Source organism: Neltuma alba, unplaced genomic scaffold, assembly GCF_004799145.2.
Source record: "Neltuma alba isolate B1F8T4 unplaced genomic scaffold, ASM479914v2 tig00012917_pilon, whole genome shotgun sequence".
In the NCBI taxonomy this organism is placed as follows: Eukaryota; Viridiplantae; Streptophyta; class Magnoliopsida; order Fabales; family Fabaceae; genus Neltuma; species Neltuma alba.
The window spans coordinates 202015-221946 of record NW_021637284.1 but is presented as its reverse complement, the minus strand read 5'-3'; the positions used below and the strand labels follow the sequence as shown (position 1 = coordinate 221946).

The 19932-nt window shown below is 36.3% G+C and overlaps 3 protein-coding genes across 4 annotated transcripts; all 3 read right to left on the bottom strand.

Annotated features, from left to right (window-relative positions):
* Positions 1–1990: 1990 nt before the first annotated feature.
* On the bottom strand, positions 1991–5939 carry LOC114732512 (sulfite exporter TauE/SafE family protein 3). Of its 2 annotated transcripts, none has more exons than XM_028919791.1 (12): positions 5500–5939; positions 5206–5365; positions 4839–5039; positions 4353–4417; positions 4220–4259; positions 3741–3790; positions 3569–3655; positions 3346–3396; positions 2998–3219; positions 2803–2896; positions 2396–2536; positions 1991–2295 (listed from the first exon to the last, which is right to left on the bottom strand). In XM_028919791.1, exons 1-12 carry the CDS (start codon positions 5725–5727, stop codon positions 2213–2215), a joined length of 1422 nt encoding a protein of 473 aa, XP_028775624.1. In that variant the 5' UTR covers positions 5728–5939; the 3' UTR covers positions 1991–2212. The 2 variants fall into 2 exon arrangements, with proteins under 2 accessions (XP_028775624.1, XP_028775626.1); XM_028919793.1 differs by having other exon boundaries at positions 4223–4259; positions 5500–5938.
* A 2439-nt stretch (positions 5940–8378) lies between these two features.
* LOC114732509 (U1 small nuclear ribonucleoprotein 70 kDa) lies at positions 8379–14113 on the bottom strand. Its single transcript, XM_028919786.1, has 11 exons — positions 13872–14113; positions 13316–13430; positions 13139–13218; positions 12155–12230; positions 12004–12068; positions 11846–11908; positions 10506–10587; positions 10270–10432; positions 9913–9981; positions 9025–9687; positions 8379–8928 (listed from the first exon to the last, which is right to left on the bottom strand). The coding sequence occupies exons 1-10, from the start codon at positions 13968–13970 to the stop codon at positions 9057–9059; spliced, it is 1443 nt and encodes a 480-aa protein (XP_028775619.1). The 5' UTR covers positions 13971–14113; the 3' UTR covers positions 8379–8928; positions 9025–9056.
* Positions 14114–15452: 1339 nt separating this feature from the next.
* On the bottom strand, positions 15453–18259 carry LOC114732531 (proline-rich receptor-like protein kinase PERK4). Its single transcript, XM_028919815.1, has 9 exons — positions 18136–18259; positions 17659–18030; positions 17491–17577; positions 17294–17364; positions 17117–17193; positions 16703–16847; positions 16015–16176; positions 15812–15863; positions 15453–15556 (listed from the first exon to the last, which is right to left on the bottom strand). The coding sequence occupies exons 1-9, from the start codon at positions 18257–18259 to the stop codon at positions 15453–15455; spliced, it is 1194 nt and encodes a 397-aa protein (XP_028775648.1).
* Between the last annotated feature and the right edge of the window lie 1673 nt (positions 18260–19932).

The window sequence follows — 19932 nt, the reverse complement described above, 5'->3', positions numbered from 1 at the left end:
TCTTTTACGAAGATTATCAACATGCCACCTACATTTAATATAAAAGTAAATAACTAATTTATGAATATTAAAAATTAAATTAATTATTTATAATAAATAAATATTGTTTTTTAATGTAGTTACATCAAAACTATTTTGAATAAAAACTCCCTTTGATTATTATAAAGATTATTTATTAGAAGAAAAATAAAAATATATTAAAAATAAAATAAATTGAGACATTATATTTAAGATTAAATTAAATTTTCAATTAGTTTTTTATGTCGAGGAGTCTAAGCAGTAAATACCAATATTATTTGGTAAGGCACTTTCCATGCAATAAAATAACAAGCTAAGTGACCAAGTGCAGTAAGGTCTAAATATTCACTAAGACACATCATTGGACTTCACGTGGTCATCACTTCATTGACGCGTCAGCCCATGCAAGCTGGAGGCTTTATCACCCAGAAAACATGCCTTCTGTTTACATGGAAAAAATATGCACAGGTCTCGGAACAGGTCAGGGGTGTTCAAGGCCGGTCCGCCCCGGTCGGCCCGTTCTGATCCCGATCTTATTGGGACGGGATGGATTCCATCCTAAAATTTTTCGGGACGGGACAAAAAAGGAACCGGGACGGGGTCGTCCCGTCCCGGTCCTTTTTTTTTTTATCCTATTTATATAATATCATTTGTTTCATATTTTTTTAAGATTTGAGACTATTGTATGGAACTATGGATTATTTATTTAGAGTTTTTATATTTGTTAATGATTTGAGATTATTGATGATTAGAATTTTTAGCAAGTTTTTATCGTGTTAAAAGCTTTTGTTTAGAGTTTTTAATGACTATTATATGTAATATTTTGATATTTTGTTTAAGAGTGCCCAAACAAATAAAAAAGAAAATAAAAAATGTTTTTATAAGATTTAAGCTCAAAAAAATATAATTAAAAAAATCAGATTTTTAAAAAAATTTAAAAAAATTTCGGGACGTCCCGGATCCGTCCCGTCCCAACCGAGACCGGGACAACCTCGGGACGGGCTGGGAAATGGGACAGAAAATCTATCCCATTACTGTTTACCGGAACGGAACAGGGACGGGCCTGTCCCGGTCCCGATCCGTCCCGTGAACAGCCCTACAGGTTAATGTAATTTCCAAAGGACCATCGGATAATGTAATAGGATGGCAACCTCCAAACAGCGGTTGGGTTAAGGTTAACGTGGATGCTGCTGTTGCTCAGTCAACTATGAAAGCAGGATGTGGTGGAGCAATCAGAGACACGTCCGGCTCCTGGATTGTGGGGTTCTCTCATTTCACAGGGGACTACAATGTTAAAGAGGCTGAGGAGTGGGCAATCTTGAAGGGGTTAACTCTGGCATGGGAATTTGGTTTTAGGAAAGCTATTTTAGAATCAGATTCGAAAGTTACTATTGATGCGTTACAACGGGTGGCAATGCTGTCTTCATGCAACTCGGTGTTCATGCAATCTCGGTCCTTCATGAAATATTCATGGGATCTAGTCTTCATATACCCCGAAGGTCGAATATATATGCTCGCTGACTCGCTGGCAAAAGATCGTCTTTGTTCAGCACGTGTCCTACTCATTTGAGGAGAATTTCCGAAAACGATTTGCTGGGATCTAATCCCCCGAGTATTTAGTTTACTTTTTGGGCTTTTGTCCTCTTGTATAGGGAAAAAAAAAAAAGCCTTCTGTTCTTGTAAAAATGAGTCTAATATTTAATTCAGTTTTAAATGTAATATTTTAATTTTGTCTTTTAATTTTTTTTTTAAAAGAGTCCGTATAATACTTGTATACGTTAAATGTTCTATTACATAATAGTTTCAACTAATACATATTATTAGTAAGAGTATTACGAGGAAGATAACACCTATTTATTACAAATGATTAATTTAATAAATTTTTTTAATCTATTTAAATTAGTTAACTAGTTGTTATAATAGTATTGTTTAATTCTCACTTATACAGTGGTCATTATGACTCCACAATCCATTCATTACCAGGTCTAAAATAACCATTTATTTATCTTTTTATTTGACATTTAATGAACAAAGCTCAAAAAGATTCTACAAAAGGAATGGAAACAAAACAAAAGCAAATTACATAAATATTGCAAAGCCTTTTGTTTGCTTGAAGAAGAAGACGGACAAATAGACGACCGTGTTACCACCATGTCTGGAAAGATTGTCATTCAGAGAAAAAAGCACGAGACGCCTAAGTATGATGACAGAGATTCTCAAACCCCATATACTCTTTGTTTTCCATCTTCTCAACCATGTTCTCTATTCCCACCCCACCTGTAATACATACACCCAGAAATGGACGTGAGCTAACGAGCATGTTTGAATTATATAAAAACTACACGAAGAAAGGTATTAAGGGGATTACAGAAAGTACCTAAACTTATTGCGCTGACAAAAATAGTGAGTGCAAGTATGAAGATGATTATGGAAGCTCTGCCCAGGATTGCAATGATCCTTCTCACCACATGCTGTCCGGTGAATGCAGCAATGGTCGCCACCAGAACAAAATATGAAGCTGCGGCAAAGAGCATTGATCCCCCATAATAATCAGTGAGTTTCCCAGCATTTGACGTTAGATGATAAAAAAAGAGACAAAAGCCCTGGCAATGAGTATTTATGATGGGTCATAGCAGAAAAATAGAAGATCTTGCACCAAAAAGTTTAAGCTTTCACTTCCAGTCGAAATAATATTTTAGTGTATGTGCTTCACTGCTAGTTTTTTCTCACTTTTTCATCAACCTGAATAGTAGGATAATTTTGGTTTTATCTACTTTTCCCTACCGTAGGGTACTGGGAAGCGATCCAGAAGGTAATACTGCACCACTGACATGGAGGATGAGAAAGCCATAGAAAAGGTTGATGTTGCACTTGCTACCTGCGACAGAAGAAACGTATGTTTGCCGTAATTTTCATTTGTTAATGTTCCTTTGGGAAACGTAAAGATCAGTCACTGCGCGGGAATAGTTGAACTAGTACCTGAGGAGGAATTCCCATTTCCAGAAAGAGTGGTCCTAAAATAAAACCACCTCCAAGACCAAGCAATCCGCCAACCATGCCAGCTATAATTCCACAAGAACAGTAGAGACAGATCTGATGAAACTTCCAAACCGTGATTTCTTTTCCCTTCGAAGCGATCACTCTTTTTCCTTTGTAAAGGCATATGGCCTCAAAAAGCGTCACAGATACAGCAATAGGCACCTAAAAGTTATCAACAAATATTGTCATTCCTTGGATATCAAATTCTGTTTAGTTAAGAATCCAAATTGCTTATTGCCTGATTTATTCCCCTATAGGGAATGTCCTAATGTATTGGTTGTTAGTTACCTGCAATGAATTAAGAATCCAGTACGCAACGGAACAATTTTCAGTGTATGTCTGCATGAGCAAAAAGATTATCAGTAAACTTAAGGGAAGAACGTAAATTTTGACTGAAGTACAGCAAATTAGAGGTTGAAACATCATTTCTCAAAGACGGCTTTGAAAGCTACCAGCATTTCGTGGGGGACTCGTGCATTAGAAAAAGTTGTTTAGGGTATTGATAACTTACCTTGACAATCTGAACAACGAGAAAGCCTACCCAAACGTACATAAGAAGTGCAACTTCTTTCCAATGTATGTTTTTAATTAAAGGGACCTAAACACAAATTGATAAAACTAGGTTAAAAAACAACTAACTGAAGTAGTGATGAAAAATGACTCGAAATGACGCTGGGAATTACCTCTTCATCTTGGGCGTCAGCGGGGCCAGCTGGTAGTGATTTATATTCCTCTGGAGAAGCATTTGCAATATTTGGCAGTAAGTAGAATGCTGCTTTAGAATTTGGATTCTTTGAAATACTTGATCAAAAGGATAGGGTTGATATAAGAATCAGGTTATATGGCCTACTTCTACATATGTGGGTCTCACAAGAGTGGGCCCATCGTTTTTCTTATTTCTTTCTAATTTTACGGTAAATCGTTCTGGAGAATCCTCTTCATGTTATTTTAATAGCATCATGTAAAAAGCAAAAATTTCCATGACTAGTTTTACCATAGCTAGATTCCTTGTATGCATTTTGATATGCAAAAGTCTTAGTCCTCTGTGGTGCTTGGTCTCACAATTACAGTCAACTTTTTTTTTTTTTTTAAGTTTTCATATACTATTATATGTATAAATATACATATATATATATATGGAAGCAGGTTTTTGAGGACTTGCCACCTGGTTTAGACTCTGACTCAATCATCTTGGCCGCTTCCTGAAAATCGAACAGCATCATTCTTATAATCAATAGAGGTCATATGAGACTCCATCAATAATTAAAGCTTTTGAGTAAGAAAAGTAGTCGTACCCTTTTCATCATTGATTCCTTTTTCCATGTATCTATGCCTTTAAATAAAGCTTTTGATGATGTACCTACAACCAATTATACTGATGCTGAGAATCAACTAATCTATATTTATATTGAATATCGTGAATACTCGAATACTAAATCATGAATGTTATACAGTTCAGATTTTAGATTATGCTAGCAGTGGAAATTTGACGAATACAATATCAAAGTAATAAAATCAGTTCTTCGGTTACTTGGGGAGGAATAAAAAGAAAAGAGAAAAAATAAGAGGGAGGGTGAGAAAAAATCCTATATATATATATATATTGTCTCGCTCTCTTATATACCGCACACGGTGCATTACTATATAAAAGTTTGAATTTGATTGAAAAGGACGAAGCAATAAGATGTGTGGAAAAAGAATAGGATAATACGCAATTTGGATTAACATACATAGGTTGGAACAAGATTAAGGAACACAAGGAGGGGGGGAGAGTACTTTACCTAAGAACAGGATAATAAGCAAAACTGTGACCATCCAGTCAGCAAACATGACATTAAATGCGACCCCAATGCTGATTCCAAGCATTAACATAGGTTGGAAGAGCAAGGCCAAGTCATAATCTATAAGTGGCATCTCCAATGTTGGGTGTCTGAGCCTCAGATTATAGTAAACAGTCGACCCAGCAGCGCCCATGATCATACCTGTCATTACAAAATGACACAAAAATATTCAAACCTCAGAAACTGGCATTCAGGTCGAGTTCTGTTAATATTATAATATCAACTCTGCATGCATAAACATTTTGATCATTCATACTAGCTAGAACTCCAAGAAATTAAAATCCCAGAGACTACTATATATACTAACACTTGGAAATTGCCGTGGAAGACTTAGGATCAAAACCAACGATCAAAGTGAGCATAGGGACGAAAATGCCTCCGCCTCCTACACCTCCAACGCTGCCTAAAGCTGCTCCGAAAAACCCAATGATTGATCCTACTACAATTTTCCAACCAAACTTCATCTCCTGCACAAAACAGCCAGCACAACGTACCTTTAGAGTTGATGGGAAAATCCATAAAAAATAAAGAAATGATAAGTAGTATGGTACAACGAGATGCCGAAAGCTCATGGCATGCAGATATTTTCTGAAGAACTCACAGGCCAAACTGGTTCATAGGAAGACTTATCATTCTGCCACATGAATTCAATCACTCTAGCTAGAACTCCACGTCCCTCATCTCTCTCAACGACAAGATTGTCAGATTTCTTGTCTTTGATAATTCTCTCAGCTAAAGTGACGTTACAGATCATGAACAAGCTGCACAATAGAAGCCATGTTGCTTTTGCTGCTGCTCTTGAACTTTTCCGGTTCACCTGTACAGCCATGGATATGAAGTTTAGAGTTTAGATTACAATGCCGAATGGCGAATATGATGCTTCTGGATCCCTTGAGTTTTTCTTTTCCGCTGCGAACTGGTTTATGCTTTTGCAAGCATTGCTGAGAATAGGAAACTGCGAAAAGTGAGAAGTGCACTTGAGTACTTCTGCCAGTGTGTGTCTTTATAATAATAAATTCACTCTTTCTGTCTTGTTTTCTCTGGCCCCAATGGATCACATTGTGTAATTTACAGAAGGTTTTTGTTTTTGGGTGGGGGCATACGGACCGTTTTGTGCATAAGGAAGATAATTTTATAATTAAAAAATTTATTTTGTATGGCTAAATGAAGAAAACTACTGTTAAATAATAAAATTACATATGTCCTATTTTGTGTGAGAGAAATAGATTATTTTTCTTTTAACATGTCAAGCTGGCCTTAACATTTTCTCATACAGAAATTGGATATGTTTCCTCAACATGAAAAATTTTTCTTTTAAATTTTCTTATAGTAATGAGTTTCATTAGTAAATGCTTGGCTTCAAAAGCTGACTGATCCGCTACATTTAATTTTTAATTAGAACATCTTTTATATCTCTGTCTTATGAAAAAATTTTAATTAAAAATATATAACAGAAATAAAATGCATATTTTAAAAATTAAAAAAATTATAAATTTTCCTGCGTCCGGGGCATCAATATACGCCGAGGGTTTTCCTTTGGGCATGAACATAATTACCAATATGTAGGTGTGACAATCTAAGAAAATCTAGAAAATAAGAGATTTATTTTTCTATGTTGATTCTCAGTTTCTCACTCATGTTAACTTGGTTAAGGGACAGATATATTTGGAGGAGAAGCAGCAATGCAGCTTGTCGTATTGAAGAGTGCTTGCTTGTTGAAGTTTCGCGGAAGCAGGGTCCTAATTTTGATTGGGTTCAACTCAGCCCTCGTTCGTCTCTACTGTTTTTATCACCATGGAGTGTGTTATTCGAGGGCTCTCTTTCAGAAGGCAAGTTCTCTTGTTTAAACAAGACAACCTATAATAACAGAGGCACCTCTGGGATCTAACACAGCAAACAAGCCAATGTATGTTCCAGGAAATTTCATAGAAGAATCATTAAGCATTGTTTTTCGACGCGATTAATGAATAGTGAGAAGCTTCAAACTCAAGCATTTATTCTCTCTCTAGGATAAATTAAGGGACATGCCATTCCGACGGTTGTAGAGAATTTTTGAACCGGTACATGGCGAAGCCATGAAATTTCTTGGCAATTTCCACTGATTTTGGATTTTCTTGTACTTTTTCATAAAGCCAACTAAAAAAGACACTGAACATGCACAGGGTTCTTCCTGATTTGGTAAGTTTGCTTGTTTTAAGGGACTACTGACACTAAAAGATTTCTCACCTGACAAAACAAAGAGCTTGCGGGTTTAACCCCGAAAATATCTCCTCTTATAGATTTATTTGGATAGCCTATGGTCTATCATTTTATAGCAGTTACACCGCATCATATTTACTGAATGTGGTATTGTTCAGTTTAATTCATTAATAGTTCAAATTTGGTTATATGGGGAGTAATAGTACCTCATATTTAAGCATGAAGGGTGACGTGCCTTGTGCTAGCTAGATAATTACTCCAAGTGGCGGTGAGGGGCATATTAATTTTGTATTGGATTCTTAGTGAAGTGTTTGAGTGAAAATCAGACTATAATTTTAAAAATAATTTTACAACATATAAAATAAGTATATGAAAAAGTTTTATTTCGACTTGACACTTTTAGGAGAAACTAAACACCTCCTCAGTCAAACTAACTTTCCAGTAAAACTCGCCATATACGAAAACAGATCAATCTACTTCCCCCACCCTTCTAAAAGTGGGTACTAATCAATATATACATGTATGCATCTACACGTATATAACAGTATTATCTTTGATTCACGAGTAAATTTTGTATGGTTATGAAAGACTTGCATCGGGTAGGATTGTAGCTGTGCCATCTAGCTTAGATATTTTAGTAGCCTCGGCACTTCCACTTTTTTATAAAAATTATCTTGAAAACCGTGACAAAATAATTACGAGTACAATCAACATCTTTTTACTGCTGATCAAACGAAGAATTATCTTCTTTTATCTTTTCGGGAATTTAGTCACAAAATCCATATCAGAATCGAGACGTGCTTCGTTCATCCCAGCCTAAACTAGGAATTATCTTGAAATGAAGAATGCTATTCCATTAATGAATTTGAATAAACGGGCAAAGAAGACATCAAATCTTCTTCGATTGCTTTATGGATCCCGTTTGATCCAATCACCTAAGAGATGCAATGAATCAACACATCAAAACAGCGGGCGCTACTTAAACAAAAACCGTAGTATCAAAGAATTCTACTCCTATATTCCATACACTGTATGTAACGGCACCTACATTTGTATAGCACCATCAAAATGCTCTCGTTTTGCGCCTTAACTTTTCGTATCATCTAATCATTTTTTGGGGGCAGAGCAAATACCCTACATTCAAAAGTTGGCTCATAAATATCCATCATGCGTCCTCATCTAAAGCTAGATGACAAGGATGAAATTGACACGAACCCTTGGGGGGTAATCTACAAGACAGCAATATCAGTTCTCTTGGATAGGCTAAACTCCCATTAAATCTAGTCAAGTGAAACGATAGCTGAAGAAGCCTTGCACCAAACCTTGTGCAATTATAGGGCAAATAATTTAAACGACTGAGCATTTCTGACCCTCCTCGCCCTCAGTTAGGACTTCGCACAGAATACCTATAATATGGACACTTTCTAACCGGCAGAATCGCTGAAATAATCGCATACACAAATCCAATGCTGGTCGTTCTATATGTAAACAACATTGATGTTTCACCAGTTTAACCAAACGGAGTTCCAAGCATTACCCACAACCCAACGACATGATGAAAATACAAGACTCAGACGATTGTTCACCACAAATACATTAAAACGATCTTCTGTTTCTTAAACGTCTGCAGAAAAGACATCAAAACCCCAAATTAGCACCAGCACCATCAGTTCAATCATATCCCCAAAAACACCAAAGATTGAGTAACAGAGAACTACTAAGCTACAGCAATAAAGCAATCAAACGCAGACATCATAAATCCAGAATCAACTATTTCATGGAGATGATAGCAGCAACTAAGTTCTCCTGTGGTGACTGGATCATTCCATACCTGAAGTCAATTTCAGACATGTCAATAATGAATACCAAGATTCACGTCAACAAATGATCATGACAGGAATGCTGAAATGCAAATCATTGGTCTTACCATTGAAGTACAGAGATAATATGCTTTCAGTACTAGTAATCATACTCTCGAGAACGAGACCTCTCTGATTGACTTCTCTCCCGGTCACGAGATTCAGATACTGTGTGTTCCTTGTGGTAGTCGTCCTCCAGCCTATCAGGGTCAGGATATTGATCATAATCGTCACCATCTCCACGATCATAATGCCCTCGCCCTTGATGATGCTCATAGTGGTCATACTCCTCAGCATCCCGCCCAGGGTCCGCATGCCTATGTCCATGCTCAGGTTGATTGTACCATGCATGATTATCCTCAGGTTCATAGTCTCGCCCCCTTTCACCATGTCGGTCCCTCTCATGTTTGGAATCAACACGATCATAATCAGACTCCCTGTCATGCGAGCGTCCACGTTCAAGATCTTCATAGTCCCTATCCCTTTCACGATGGCGGTCACGATCCCTCTCCCTATCACGATCACGTCCTCGCTCCCGATCACGACCACGATCTCTATCTCGGTCACGACCACGATCTCTTTCCCTTTCTCTGTCTCTAGTCCTATCCCGATCTCTGTGATGTCTATCCTCCCTATGATCCCGAGTACGGCTCCTATCATGAGAGCGTTCACGTGATCGTTCCCGTTCTCTATCCTTGTCCCTCCCTCTTTCACGAGATTTTTCTCTATCCCTAAAATCATCTCAGCTACCATTAGTCACAATGAATGCCCATGTTCATGATCGACATTATAAAAACTTCACAAATGATTATTCAAAGAGCCCAATGTTAAAACAACTACTGCAGGAGAACTTTAAATTGAGATGCTCCTTCCATTTTTCTTCACCTTTTGTTTCTTTTTCCTACAATGGCTGAGCACACCAATTACAACTTGATAAATTGAAAATGACAACTTACCGATCAACCTGTCGTTCCTCCCGCACTTTTGGTTCTTCAGAACGAGAAGGTCCTGATTGCAGTTGTTCCCTAGAAATAAAGGCACTTAGAAATACACTTCAAGAAAAAAAGAAAACATCAAGCACACTCTATATCCGACATTCAATAAGTTAACCAAGTGTGTTACCTAATGATGTAGAACACAATACCTATACATTTATTCAATTACCAGACAAGATTTCCAAACCCCATGGGCCATACATAACGGAAGATAATGACAATACAGTCTCCTTTTTCACTTATCCATTCAATTAGTTAAATTCAACAAGCGAGTACCCTGACAACAAAGACACAAAAATTTGCAATCAGTCTGCTTACCTCCCAGAATACCGCTGATTAACTTCTTCACCCCCTACTCTTGTAGTACCAAGCCCACCGCCTAGTCGGCGAGGCCTCCAATTAGGAACAGTCCTTCCACGTTCAACATCCACAAGCACCCTTCTACCCTCAATTTTCCTACCATCAGCTTGCTTATAAGCAGCTGCATAATGAACAAAAGATGAGCTTGAAAGGCTACACAAAATGAAGAGAAATCAATTTGCCATCAAATGGACCTTTCATGTCCCTTGTGTGAAGGTACTCAATGAATGCATAACCCTTGGGTTTATTTGTGCTTTTGTCAGTAACCAATCGAACCTATATGATAAAAAAAGAAAAGGAGAACACAATCAGAAGAGAAAATTCAGGTCACAAGGGGAAAAAAATAGAAGATACTTTCTCACTTCAGAATTAACTAAAACATTACCAAAAGAAAAAGACTAATAGTTTAATCCTAAATGGCACGGCAGGCAGGCACTATGCCTAATTAGCCGTGCTCACCTTTAAATCACACTGCTCCCATCGCGAGATGCATCACCACCAGCAATAGTTGCAGAAAAACTGATGTATATGGGGCCAATTAACCACTTGTTGACTAGACTCCCCTTACCAGGGATGTTTGATTTTTTAAAATGACGTAAAGGAAAATAACTATAAATAATATAAAATATACCATGACATCCTCTCAACTGCTGAATTGTTTTTGATAGCCTTTAGAGCCAAAGATAAGATTTAGCAACATCAGAAGCATGCTAACTAAGAATTTAAACAACAGAGGAGGAGATGGCAATACTCCCGACATATTTTACCCAGTGCAGGAAAAGAACAGAAGTTGTCAGTCTCCTTTTCTTGCTCGAAAACAAGGCCAAAAGGCACAATTTCGCATCACTGCTCTGTCCAACTAAAATATTCAGCTATGCCATGCAGGAAGAAGCGCTTGAAACTGAGTGGGTTTGGTGGAAGTTTAAGAATCGTTTACCATTTGTTGAAAAAGATTACCTCCCCCTTACCAGGGACGCTTGTTGAGAAGCTATCTTAATGCTAAAATAACCCCTAAACATACCCAAGCCCCAGGAAGACCTTTTTTATCATCAACAACTAATGATCTATAAATTATGCGTAACTTGAGTAAACAAATTATGTATTATAATAAGTAACTGGTTAACCAACACTAAAGTAGAAACTCCAAAGAAACCATACATAATAGCAACTAGGTTACTGCTAAACCTTGAGAACCACTCTAGTAGCAAGAAAATTATACTAAAGCATTTTTCTTTTCAACAACGTGAACAACAAGGCACTTCATCATGATGACTAAACCAAATATGATTATCACAGGAAAATCGAAAAAATAAATAAATAAATAAAGGAAGTCCACAGCCGGAAAAGCTTCATATAATATCAAAACACAAAACACACGTGTATTTACTTTTGCAAATAAAAACTGTTGATATGGGCATGACACACATCTAGGGTTCATAACTTCTAATGATGCCAAGAAGTAAATAAAAATTACGATGCCTAACATGTAGGAAACTCTTACCGAACTCCTTTGGCAATACTCAAAAATACCTACCCGTTTGATTGGACCATATGACTCAAACTCCCTTTTGATTCTGCTCTCAGTCGTCTCATAACTCTGGAAAGAGTTGGTAACAATCAGATATGACAATTGACAAGGAATACACTAAAAGGAAGTGCAGCATCAAGACCATAATGAAGGGCATAGCTTACAAGTCTGGCCACAAACAGGGTCTTGTAGGGATCTCCTGAAATATTTGGGTCATTATGTGGATCATCTGCAAGAAAGCAGATATAAGAAAAACACCCAAGGAATATACAGGCACAAAAACTAATAATTCGATATCAATGTAGGATTCATCACATTTTTCTAGCTCTTCAGCAGCCTTTGCTGCTCCCTTCTCTAATCTTAGCTTGTGTATCCTAGCTCTTCTTTGCATCTGCATTACACAAAAATAAATTAAAATCATATGCAGATCTAAAGAGTATACTCTGCTCTTATATTTGCTATCATGATATATTAACACAAATAAGTTCCAAATAATTGTTATATATTAGCTGTACTTAAAGAAAGACAGACAGCCAGTAAACTAGAACCGAGTCAGTTCATTGAACATTTTAAAAATTAAAAAATTAAAGTCTTTCTCACATATGTTGAATAATTTAACAACTGATAAAAACTTATGTAAGGCCATGCGTGATCATGGTTTGCTCAATTAAACTTCTAGAGCTGATAAAAAAAGTGTTCATAGAGTAGCTATACATAACACAACACTTCGTATCATCCCTAAAACTTAGAGAGAGAAAAAAAGTTTCCAGGGCAAGTCTATGAGGCAAAACAGTAGTTACTACAATATAAACAAACATAAAACATTTGCAGAGCTTTCCCCAATGTGAAGCATAAAATGTAGAATTCAGGAGTGCACATTATAGTCTGATAGTAAGTAACTAGATTGGAAGTAAAGAACTCAACAAAAAGTCCACAAAAACAGAAATGTCACAATAAATTAATGATAACATTTGTAGTTGTCATTAGTTTAGTATAGCAATCAAATCTTGGTGAAACAAAGATACAAATCAATGTAACCCAATAAAAGAGACAAATCATGAAGACACTCCAGAGAAGCAAAATTTTCACTCTATCACGTGATTCTAAAGGAAATTCAAAGCCTCACAATTGGGGAACTTGCTTACAAAATAATTAGCAACAAATTTACACAACCAGGAATATGTTGCATCAAACCTCAAGAGAAAGGATGTCAGATGCGGCATCCACACACAACACTGAAATCATATTTAGCATAAATATTGTACACGAGTACTTAATCTCAGAAGAAGCAAACATTACCGGAGTCTCAGCTTCCTGGACAGGAGGAGAATATTCGGGATCTCCAGGTTCAGCGAATTTACTCACAAATTGTGCCATCCCTGGGGTTATAAAGAACGTAGGCATATCAATAATCATTCTTTAAAGCCTAAAACTGACGCCAAACAGATAAGAAACAAATAGAAAATGATTAAATACCTGTTAATGGCGGACATTTCCTTTTTTCTGGAGGTGCTTTATACTCTAGCGGAGGCCGAGGCTCAAACAGCTTCAAAAGATTAGCCGTGAGACCAGTAGGATGACTCTGTCCGATCTGTGATGCAATCGAATAATACACAGAAAGATATCAAACCATCGGTAAACGTATTCAAAACCTAGCTGCATGATTAATGAAGCTGCTACCGGTTTTGAAACAAGCGAAGCGTATTTGTTTTATTATAGTACAAATAATCAACTAAAAGAAGTAAAAATTAATTCTACGCCCCGCAAGAGTAAATCCCATCAGTGTACAGGAGTAAATAGGAAGAACCCTCTTCCTTCACAAACCAACTTACTGAAAACGACAAGAAAAAATTTCAAGTCATTAAGAAATTGCAGTAGATCGACATATCACAACATTTGAGATGTTTAAGATCAAGGATTGTGAGAAAACAGTAGCGATAAACCCTAGAGTTGGCGATGGATTATTTCTTTTTCCGGAAAAGGAACGCCAAAGTATCTCAAAATAAACATAAGAATGATGATGAAAACAGACCAGCTTGAGTTGGAGGACGTTGGCACGGTTCTGAGCTTTGGTGCGAGCCTGCACGGCGGCGTTTTGGTTTCGCATGAAAGCATCATTGAAGTCTCCCATGGCGAATCGATCGCAGCCGAAGTTACGCTCAGATTGCAAGATAATCACGACACGAGAGGTGCAAATTGAGTGGGAAAGCTTAAAGATGGGATCCGATTTGAGGCCGTCAGGCGCAGATAGAAGGCAGTAGAAGGCTATAAGCCCTGACGCGGCAGCTTGAGGAGCTCTGACTCCCCTCTCCGAAGTATTTATAGTATATTAGGGAGTGTTTAAATAAAAAACAAACCATGGTTTCAGAACTGCTTTTACGGATTACAAAGTAAATATGTGGAGGAAGGAGGTTATCTCGTTTTGTAAAAAAGTGCTTCTGAAACCACGATTTTGAAGCATCCAAACAGAGCCTTAGATAGTGTTTGGATAAAAACCAAACCATGGTTTCAGAAGTGCTTTTACGGATTACGAAGTAAATATGTGGAGGAGGTTACCTCGTTTTGCGGAAAAGTGCTTCTGAAACCACGGTTTTGGAGCACCCAAACAGAGCCTTAATCCCGTCAAAATTACTTTCTGCCGCGGACTACATATTTAGCTCTTTTTTGCTTTTCCTTCTCCTTCCTTTTAATAATTTATCTCTTGGGATAATAAATGGGCCGTTTAACATGATCTGTGATTGTAGCCACAGTAAACATAAACCATATTACGCATATTTTTGCAACATGTTCTTCGTATTAGTCATCAGAATGTGATTTATTATACCACTATTAGATAAATCAAAATCGGACCTGTACATTATATGGGGCATTCTTCTAATCACAGTTAATTAATTGAATAACCTAAATTTGACTGAATTTCAATAAGAATATATTTGAGCATAAATGGAATGTCATTTTTATATTTAGGACAATTTTTTATCCATAAATTAATGCCAACTATGTAAAAAGACGAGATTATCAAACATAAATTGCATTTTATTTACAATTAATAAATAAACATATTCCTCTGTGTAAAGAGTGACATGAATCAGATTTAGGTCATTCAATGATAACAAACCATTCGCTGTGTGTAAAGAATGACAAGAATTCTGTTGATATTATATTGCTTTTAATATAGACTTAAAACTTGGTGACAAATCAATTTAATTTATGATTTATGTTCATTCATACTTTTTGAATATTTACTATTAGATTTTCTTTCTTTTTTTAATATTTTAATATAATTTAAACAAGCCTATTCACACAAACATGACGTCAAGTTTGGTGGTTGATAATGTTGATGGCCCTTTAGTGGTCAATGCTCAGAAGTTGTTCCTACTTCTTCCCGTTCTGACCAATTGACTAATTTAAAAAGATTAAAAAAACAGGTTGAATTAGTTATTTGTCATAAATAGGTGCTGTCTTTTCTAAAATATCCTTATTAATCAAGTGTATTAATTAAAACTATCATTGTTAGGAGGATTACTTTGGAAAAAAATGTATAAATATGAGAGACAAAGTGGATTGGGGTCTTATATTTAGGATCAAAATAAAAATCAAATAGAGTCTTATATTAAGGATTGGAGGTAGTATTATCTTTCTGATTATCACTTTCCCGTTCAAAGGGATTCAAAATTGCCCACTCGTCACTGTGAATGATGTCATTTCCAGGCTTCTCTACATAGAATGTAGCAAAAAAAAAAATTAAAGGAAAAAAAAGCCTCAATTTGCTTTATATGTGCAGAAGAGAGCTGCGACTTGCAAAGTTGAACCCCAGCGTATTAAAACAAGTGAATAGTCTGTCGATTGAAGAGGCAAGAGTTAAAGAAATCTGCACATCTCAAGACATTCAACCAGCGATGAGCGATGACCCATGAGCACCTTACCACACACCAAGCATCGCAGACTAATTAAAATCATGAGGGGGTATACCCGCATCCATCAAATCCTCCTCTGATGCATTCCCCTCCAAAGCTAATAGAATCTACACGTATCACCACCGTAATAAAATTTATGTCATCCAAACATTTTAATTTGAGACAGAAAGTAAGTAATTCACTAATTCTTGCTGAGGCAAATTATAATTAATTATTGTCAGTCAGGTTAAGGGTGGAATAAGTTGAGGCTGTGTGTACCTGTCTCATGGTTGGGCGTTTTTTGGGAGAATGACGAATGCTGGCCGCAGCGCAAGCAGCAATGCGAGCAACTTGTTGATTATCGTAGTTTCTTTCCAAAAATGCGTCCACTAACTCTCTGAAGTTTCCATCTTCCAACCCTCGATTCAGCAGTGGTCGAGCCTGTTCATAGTGTGTGTAATACACATTAATGAAATATTACCTCTAGTACTTAATACAAGACCTAGTTGACTAATTTGGAGAGATTAAGAAAATTAGTTAAGTTAGTTATTTGTAATAAATATTTATTGTTTTTTTTTCTAAAATATCTTTGTTAGTCAAGTGTATTGACTAAAACTGTCATTATTATAAGAACTATCTTAAAAAAAAAAGAATAAATATGAGAGACAAAATGGATTATAGTCTTATATTTAAGACCAAAATAAAAGTCAAACAAACTTTTATGTTAAAGACTAGAAATAGTAATTTCCGATACTTTAGTCAGCAAGGCATGTTTTATACTTCTGTATTGACTTTTAACTGTTGGATGAAAATCTCTAGTTTCTTTTTTTTTTTTTTCATATTGCTGATAATCTGGTTTTGTTCAACATGGTGTGGTAGTTTTGAGAATATTATTAACTAAGAGAATAATTTATGGAAATTTACAACTCTGCCTAATGAAAGTAAGAGTGTGAGGGTAGGGGGTTACCCAGTCCACCAAGGTATCATCCAAGGCATGTGAGAGATCCATAGGCCGCTTCCCAGTCAAAAGTTCTAATAGCATTACCCCAAACGAGAAAACATCAGATTTTTCTGTCAACTTTCCACTCGATGCATATTCTGGAGCTAAGTACCTGCTCCACGTTAAAATCAAAGCTCTTCAATTATGCACAACATCTCTTTGCTCGTTAGCCCTTCCCATGCAAATGTCTCAAAGTCATGATTTAAATTAGGATAGTCACCTCTACTCGGTAAAATTTAAAATTAAATTGAATAGATTGCGCATTGCTTACATAAATAGGAAGCAAATCATACTAATTACTGATCGGAAAAAGGAAAGAAAAGAAGAAGAAAAAGTAGTGTACGTGCTGGCTGAAGAACAAAATGAAAAATAATTAATTACCCTAGTGTTCCCATAACGCAAGTTGAAACGTGAGTGTTATTATCGGATACCACCTTAGCCAAACCAAAATCTGCCACCTGCAGATTAAAATGCAATATAGTTAGTCTTGCGGGATTAGCCTTAACAGCAACAACATAAACGCATTATAGTATTAATTCATTGTTCCTAGAAGAGTACTTTGGCCTCAAAGCTTTCGTCAATCAGGACATTAGCTGCTTTGATATTGCGATGGACTATTCGGGGATCACCTGATAGTGCGTAAGAACACAATAAAAGCAAGCAATCAAACAGAATTGATGAATACGATCCCAGAGAATGGAAGACCGATCATAATTTAGCAGACTTTTTTTGGGGGCAAAAGTATGTGTTCTTACAATCTTCGTGAAGGTAGGTAAGCCCTTTGGCAATTCCTATTGCAATCTGTATCCTACGAGACCAACTCATGGGAGGCACCCCTTTTCCTGCCACATACCACAGTTAAACATATGCTTTTTGGTAACAGTAAAAAATGGAACGGTAACAGACCAAAATTACCAAGTTACCATGAAGATGATGTTCCAGATTGTAATTAGGAACAAATTCGTAAACGAGCATTCTTTTTCCACCATAAACACAGAATCCGAGGAGCAACACGAGGTGGCGATGATGAACACGAGCGATGGCCTCGCTCTCAGATTTGAAGGCCTCAAGTCCATTTGGACCTCCTTCTTTGAGGGTTTTAACTGCAATAGACTTTCCATTTGGTAAAACACCTTTATGCACGTAACCAAGTCCTCCTTCTCCTATCAAGTTCTCTTTCGCAAATCCTTTCGTCGCTAATGCCAATTCATCGTACATGAATGTACCCTCGCTTGCCTCTTTTACCACTTTCAATTCATCGTATCCTTGTTCCGGACTTTTTGTCTCCCAGATTGCTGTGCACTGTTATAAGTCTGACCGCCTGTGCCCACATACATTAATGTTTCTATAACAATACATTAAAGAGATGCAAAACTCGAGAAGATAAATTGTGGTGAGACCTTGTGCAAGAGGAGGATCTTCGTAATTACGAGCCTTCTTTCTTTTCTTGCAAATTGCATACAAAGCAATGGCAATAATAACAAGCCCCACGATTCCCAACACTGTTCCGACTGCTTTTGACATTATGTATTGTCAGGGTTGTTGCGTTTTCGAGTTTCCCGCCGAAAGGTTATGACCAGAAAAACCTCAATGCCGGGAACTTCATCCTTCCCTCACCCGATCCTTGATCGGATCTCTTTGTTGGGAAATCCCAGGAATACGTCAATGCCAAATCAATAATATATGCTCTTTGTCGATTCAAATCGTGGGATGTTTCGAAGTTATTGAGAATATATCTATCTGTTAGGGCTTATGGGTGGATAGACATGTGGCAAAATGAAATAAAAGTGAATAGGTGTCGCATCATCACATTTGCTTGGCTCGAGTCAAATTTAGATTCTTGCCATTTTCCTGACTGGTTCTCAACGTGCAACCGTTAATTTTCATTTATAAGATCATCTAGGAAACTTTAATTTCTCACAAATTATCATTTACTCATTTAAATATTAAAATCGAGGCCTTCACCTTCGCAAAGTTTGATTACAGCATAAATTTTAGGGAAAATTAGGCAGAAGGACTAAAAAAATTAGTATTTATTAAGAGGGATCTTTAAAAATTGTAATTAATTTGAAAGACCGAAAATTAAAATAAAATTTTATAATTATCAAATTATCCCTTATCAAATCCTTACACTATCTTCAACGCCCTCCTATCTCAATTTAACGATTAGTTATCAAGTCTCTCTCTCTCTCTCTGTATCTCTTTTTGATGTGCCCAAAGTTTTTATCAATAGCAATTGTCTCTTTGTAAATCCAGAACAAAGAAGACAAATTAAAAAGAATCAACTAGCAAACTATTTATTGGATGGTTCGTATATTCTGAACATTATTTTCCTTTCTTTAATTTATTTGTACTGAATGTTTTCTTATTTTCTCGTGGCCTCTATCGTACTGTTTAATCTGTGAACTGTAAGCATTAGTAATATGCTTACACTATTTATATGTATATGTTTCACATCCAATTTTATTACAATATATATTGTATGCAAATCCGGATGAATACGGACTAACAATGATGATAAGATAGGTAGTTGATCTGCTCACGACATTTTGTACAATTATATATCCAGGTTCAAATTGAGTTTCATGGTGATGGAGACAATGTAGGAGATAAGGTCTTGGGTAGCTAAGTAGCTTCAATGATTCGCGTCACTCATAGGATATATGCTTTGCTAAAGTGAACTTTTAACTTTTTGATACTTTCTTTGTTGCTTGATTTACTTGATATTAACCATATATTTTTTAAACCTATAACCGTTGAGCATTAGTTTGGTGTCATAATATTTGGTTTAACTTTCCTTAGTAATGCAATAATATTGTTCAAATTTCCTTATTAAGTTAACGAGGAGTTGTAACTACTTAAATTTTAATTCGTTAGTATCCTGGTTTGCTAATATTTGATTAAAAACATCCAATATAAAGACTTTTTGGATGAACATAAAAGTATATATTTGTACCTTCATTCAATCACAACTATACATATATATGAACATAGTCATGCTACTTATACAAAGCTTCTTAAATGAATATAAATATATTTCTTTCTGTTAACCAAAATATGAAAATCAGGAAATACTATCGCTTCGTAACCTTAGCTTCACTAATAATTTTTCCAACCTCATCAGAATTAGGGGCAAAATCGCAGCCATGCAAGCTGAATTTTTCCAACCTTATCGGAATGAAAAGCTAGTAGATGTA